At 55.1% G+C, this 5,505-nt stretch overlaps 2 protein-coding genes across 5 annotated transcripts in view; one reads left to right on the top strand and one right to left on the bottom strand.

Annotated features, from left to right (window-relative positions):
* CDIP1 (cell death inducing p53 target 1) overlaps nucleotides 1-4,294 on the top strand; it is a 22,259-nt gene extending 17,965 nt beyond the window's left edge. For 3 of the 4 annotated variants that reach the window (XM_045285930.1, XM_004705838.2, XM_045285931.1), the window contains exons 2-6: nucleotides 1,622-1,689; nucleotides 2,100-2,204; nucleotides 2,403-2,558; nucleotides 2,864-3,137; nucleotides 3,224-4,294. In XM_045285930.1, coding sequence (XP_045141865.1) covers nucleotides 2,120-2,204; nucleotides 2,403-2,558; nucleotides 2,864-3,137; nucleotides 3,224-3,335 — 627 coding nt within the window. In that variant the 5' untranslated portion in view covers nucleotides 1,622-1,689; nucleotides 2,100-2,119 and the 3' untranslated portion in view covers nucleotides 3,336-4,294. The remainder of the gene's footprint in view (nucleotides 1-1,621; nucleotides 1,690-2,099; nucleotides 2,205-2,402; nucleotides 2,559-2,863; nucleotides 3,138-3,223) is intronic. The other variant, XR_006679681.1, reaches the window with a different exon arrangement.
* Nucleotides 4,295-4,945: 651 nt separating this feature from the next.
* HMOX2 (heme oxygenase 2) overlaps nucleotides 4,946-5,505 on the bottom strand; it is a 26,069-nt gene continuing 25,509 nt past the window's right edge. The window contains exon 5 of the mRNA XM_004706228.2: nucleotides 4,946-5,503. Coding sequence (XP_004706285.1) covers nucleotides 5,379-5,503 — 125 coding nt within the window. The 3' untranslated portion in view covers nucleotides 4,946-5,378. The remainder of the gene's footprint in view (nucleotides 5,504-5,505) is intronic.

Here is a 5,505-nt window from a genome sequence, read left to right as displayed (position 1 = left end):
TGTTGTTCCCTTGTCCCTGGGTTTGTTAACACCACTTCCTTTCCCCCCACCTCCCCATCTCCCATGTCCCCCTGGAACTGTCAGTCCTTGTTTTCTCCTCCAGATTGTTCATCCAGCCTATCTTATTTAGACAGTCCTGCGGAGATAACATGCACAAAAATAAGACAGAGCAAAACTAAGCAACAAAATAAAACAAAACAACACCAACAAGCCAATGACTCAAAAAACACAAGAAAGAAAAGCTTGTACTTAGTTCAAGGACTGTTTGTTGGCCTTTACGAGTGTTTCCCGGTAGAGTCTGATGGTGCGCCAAGCCCTGGCCCCAAAGTCTATTTTTGGTATTCCCTGGGGACTTTGTTGCTCTGCTCCCCTTTCTGTTCTGTTGCATGCCTCGGTGTGGGGGGATCAGGTTGGGCGCCATTCCCACACTGTGTCTCCAGTGTTGTCCCCTGTACGGCTATGGATCAGTGAGGGAGGTTGTGTCTCATAATGGGGCCGTGAGCCCCCTTTCTTGTGCTGATCAGCCATTTATTTGTACATCTTTGGAGATCTGTCTATTCCAGTCCTTTGCCCTTTTTTTTTTACTGGGTTGTGCTGTCATCTTGAATTTTAAAAGTAATTTAAGTACAAGTCTCTTCAGACATGCAAGGAACCACGGTGGTTAAGAGCTCAGCTGTTTGCCCAAAGGTTGGCTGTGGGAACCCACCAGCTGCTCCCAGTGGAAGGGGAGGGGAGGGACCACAAGGCGAGATGTGGCCACCTGCTTCTGTGAGGATCCTGGCTGGGAAACCCCATGGGGCCATGCTGCTCTGTTCTGTAGCTCCCTGGGTGTTGGGATTGACTTGATGACAGTGGGTCATCCATCAGCTGTGATCTGCACAATGTTTCTCCCAGTTGGGGGGTCAGCTTTTCACTTTTTGATGGAGTCCACCAATCTATTTTCTCTTGGGATGCTTGTGCTCTTGGTGTCCCAGCTTTAGTTCCCTTTGAGTCGGACTTTTCACCACCCCCAAAATCGCAGAAAACCACGGAGTCAGTTTTGACTCAGAGCGACCTTGTAAAAGAGGGTATCACCCCATTGAGATTTCAAAGCTGCAAACCTGTACAGAAGCCACTGTCACATCCAGTCTCACATAGTGGCTGCTGGGTTAAAACCAACGACCTTTGCATTAGCAGGTTTTTATTTTAACCAGTTCATGTTATTTGATTACTTTCAGTCAGTGCTCTCATTCCACAACGCTCTGAATGTTTGTGTAGCTTCTGAGAAGGGAGACTCAGGCTGGGTCATAGGGGTGGGTGCCTGGCGATTTGGTAAATAGACAAATGAGGAATAATAATCAAGATACTATCCACCTCTGCCTCTGGGAGCTGCACCCTGGAGACATTGGGTGCACGCCGTGTTGGAACTTGGCCTGCTGTGTGGGGAGACAGGACAGACACCGATGATCCAGCAATTGCCAAAAGAGGATGTGGGTTTAGGAAGGGGCGATCCTGAGGACAGCCTGTGAGGGGTCAGGGTTGTGGGATGATGCAAGTTGATAGGATGGGTAGGTACCCAAATCCTGGTCCCCTGGTACCTGGTACAAGTGCTGAAGTCACCACCTGCTCTTTCTCGACACAGCTTCTGAGTTCAGGCCAGGTGAAGTGCCCTTACCTGCTCTACTTCAGACTCCGTCCCAGGAACTTGAGGTAAAACATTTTATAGAAATTTCCTGGTTGGAGGGAGCCCATTCCCACTAGATCTACCCTGCCGTCTGCCCCCCCACCGGCCCCACGCAAATCTGTGACTCCCCTTACTGGTTGGGGGAGGAGAGCTCTAGTGGTGACATTGCACTTAGCTGTAGAGCCTTTGATTTTGTTCCCCACACTGTTCCCTGCCCTGGGCATGCCTCCTGCTTTTTGTCCTGTCCTTCCCTGGCCACCTTGAGGTGGGGCAGAGGGGTGATGAGGGAGAGCTATGACCTTCCCCGGCATCCTCTGAACCAGTTGACTATTTGCTTTGAAGGAAGTAAAAGGTGGTGGCTGAGGGCCATCTACTCCTAGAGTCAGGGTCTTGGGGAGGTGGGTGGGCAGGACTTCTTGGCTGGCTTCCTCTCCAGGTCCAAGAGCAGCAGTGAAGATGTCTAATGAGCCACCCCCTCCCTATCCTGGGGGCCCGACAGCCCCCCTTCTAGAGGAGAAAAGTGGAACACCCTCCACCCCAGGTAGGGGTCCGGCTTCTTAGGGTCCCTGCCACTTACCAGTTCCACCCGCTTATACAAGCTGGAGCGCCTTCCCACCCCTGGGTGTGCTTTGGGTCTTCTGTACCTCTGAGTCTCAGTCCAAAGCCCTTACTCATGGGCCCCCAATAGTTCAGGTGGTACCCCCTTCCCCTGCTGAGCCTCATCCCTGCCCCCATCTAGGCCGTGCCTCCCCGGCAGTGGTGCAGCCCCCACCGGGCATGCCTCTGCCCCCAGCTGACATTGGGCCCCCACCCTACGAACCACCCAACCACCCAGTGCTCCAGCCTGGCTTTGTCCCCCCACATGTGAATGCAGATGGTGCCTACGTGCCTCCAGGTAAGTCAGGAAGGGCCCATCTTAACACCAGGGGGTGGGGGAGTTTTGTGGGTGCAGCAGCTCCAGGTGGGCCTGCAGGAAGGACCTAGGATTGCACAGCTGCCCAGGTGGCCCTGACTCCAGGCTTTGGGAAGCCTGGTTAGGCTCTGACCTGGCATCTGAAATTGAGCTTCTGATGATGTTGCAGAGCCTAACAGATCAAGCCAGGAACCTGGGGTATATGGGTGGCAGGCTGTGGGTAGAGCAGTGGCCCACCCTGACCACCCCAGTGCCTCACTGCCTCTGTTCTGTCTTTCACACTCCAGGTTTCTATCCACCTCCAGGCCCCCACGCACCCATGGGCTACTACCCTCCTGGGCCCTATCCTCCTGGGCCCTACCCTGGCCCTGGAGGCCACGCTGCCACCGTCCTAGTCCCTTCAGGGGCCGCCACCACAGTGACGGTGCTGCAGGGTGAGATCTTCGAGGGCGCGCCTGTGCAGACAGTGTGTCCACATTGCCAGCAGGCTGTCACCACCAAGATTTCCTACGAGATCGGCCTGATGAACTTTGTGCTGGGCTTCTTCTGCTGCTTCATGGGGTAGGTGCAGGGGCTGCCAGGGCAGGGCTACAGGCCTATGTCCCCAGGCTGGCTGGCTCCATCTGTCCCCTCCCCGTCTGCTGCAGATGTGACCTGGGCTGCTGCTTGATCCCCTGCCTCATCAACGACTTTAAGGACGTGACCCACACGTGCCCCAACTGCAAAGCCTACATCTACACGTACAAGCGCCTATGCTAACTGAGCCCGACTCCCGCCTGCCTGTCTGGTGCTCGTGCTTCCTTTGCCTTTTGCTCATGGCCGCCTCTCCTCCTGCTGGGCCAGAAGCCACTGTGCCGCTCCCCAGAAGTCTGTGCTCTTCACCTTGTCCTACCCCAGCTTCTGACTGCTGGCAAAACTGCTGCCTGTGGGCCAGGCCGGCGGGTGCCAGGCTGAGAGCTACAGCCCTGCATGCCTGGTTGGCTGGTGGCCAACTGGATAGTCTGGGAAGGGTCTGTTCCGCTCAGTCTCTCCACCGTGGTCCTTGCACCCTCCCCCCACTTCTCCCCTTCCATGCCCGAGGTGTAGGCTCAGTCCAACCCTCCCAAGGACCCAGCAGCCAGAGCAGCAGCTGCTCACACAGCCTGGGACCACCTGGAGCCTGGCACAGCCCTGGCCTGCTGGGCTACTTGGAATCGGTGGGCCCGAGCATGGAGCGCCTCTGGTTTGTGTCTGGGTGTGAAGAGCAGCAGAAATGGCAGCAGCTCTGGCCCCCAGACTCTCAGGTAATGAAACTTGGTCCCCCAGGAGGGTTGAAGACAGCACCCTGCAGGCCCTGGTGAATGAATGGAGCCCTAGCTAGCCAAGGGGCTTGTACCTTTGTCTCCAACCCCAGCCCCCTGGAGTCAGTGTGCAGACCCCATCCTGGCCAGGCCGCTCTGGACCCCAAGTTTGCTGAGACAGAGCAATCTGTGCATCTTGCACGCGCCATCGCCAAGGTCTCCAGTGCAGACTGACCCTGGTGGCTGGCGTGTCCCCACTGCAGGAGAGCAGAGGACCCTGGTGGACAGCAGCAATCTATTACCCTTACCCCCCCCACCGTTTGTGTTCTCCTGAGGTCTGTAAACTGCTCAAGCCCCGCTGTTGCATGGCCCTGTCAACTGAGTCGTGGCCGGCCTCAATGTGTGGTTTCTCATTAAACCGGCCCTGCATCAGCTGCACTGGGCCTCTGCTTTTTTGCCTCCTTATTCTGCGGGCAGGGCCAGGACTAGGGGCAGCGACAGCAGGTGGGGCATCCTTGTTGCCTAGTCTCAACACCGCCCAGTGAAACAGATGTTTAAAGTACCAGATAAAATAAATCTTAGGCAGGTAACAACAGTGGCTTTAAGAGTGACCCCCTTGCCCCATACACACCTACACCCAGAGAGTAGTATGCTGGGTCACCCTCACTGAGGGCAGGCACTGTCACTGAGTCACTGAGAGACTAGTGGCTCCCCTGAGACATTTCCCACTGTGCAATCTTTTCTGAGTAAAACATCTACAGAGCCCAATAAGTGAAACCGGTGAAAGATGTCTGTTAATAAATTTAAGTTATACCTCTATTTTATACTATCAGTGAACTGTTAAGAGTTTTAAAGAATCCTTATTTTAAAAAAAATCAAGTATAGAAACCTTCCAGAGCATTGAGATTAGAAAACTAGTCCCCTATCACCTTGCTGGGTCTTCCTTGGCCTGTAGGGCGGCTCTGGTCAGACGAATGAGGGGGCTTGGGGACAAAGCAGCAGTGGGCTCATCCTGAGGGTGACAATTCCATGAGACACACTCCTTCCACCCCACCCCGCAAAAAAAAAAAAGTGCCAGATAAGATGACAGACAGTGGGGGATCCACTTTATTGAGTACTGAAGCATTTATTTACACAGGCCCAGACCTCCTGGGGTGGGCTACCGGAGGGCTGCTATCCAGGAAAGGGGGTCCTGGGCCTACAAGGGGCCCTACAACAGTGCCCTGTGGGCCCCCAGCATTCCTACAAGAGGACAGATGTCTCCTACATGCTGAGTCCCCACAAGTCCCCAGAGGGTCAGACCCAGGGTTGGAGGTATGGGGGCCCACGGCCCATCCTGGGAGCCCAGGGAGAGGGACCGAGCCAACTCCACACTAGACGGCAGAGAGGACGCTGCAGGCACAGGCTTAAGCGTCTGGCTTTATTGTTGGTTTTCTCAAACCAGGTATTAAAAAAGTGTCACCTGAGGTGGTAGTTCAATCGGGTAAGGGGTGGGGTTGGTGGTCACTGGAAAGTGGGCCCTTCACAGGTAGTACCAGGCTACGAGTCCAGCAGCCAGGGCCACACAGCTAGCAAGGATGAGCTGGAGGCTGGGAGTCAACACAGCCATGGCTGTTCGGAAGGGGCAGCTGCTGCCTTCCAGGGCACCT

This window comes from Echinops telfairi, unplaced genomic scaffold (assembly GCF_000313985.2).
Source record: "Echinops telfairi isolate 266 unplaced genomic scaffold, ASM31398v2 ScPeMD7_5;HRSCAF=22, whole genome shotgun sequence".
NCBI lineage: Eukaryota > Metazoa > Chordata > Mammalia > Afrosoricida > Tenrecidae > Echinops > Echinops telfairi.
Note: the sequence above shows the minus strand (reverse complement) of the source record. Positions and strands in the feature narration are given on the sequence as shown.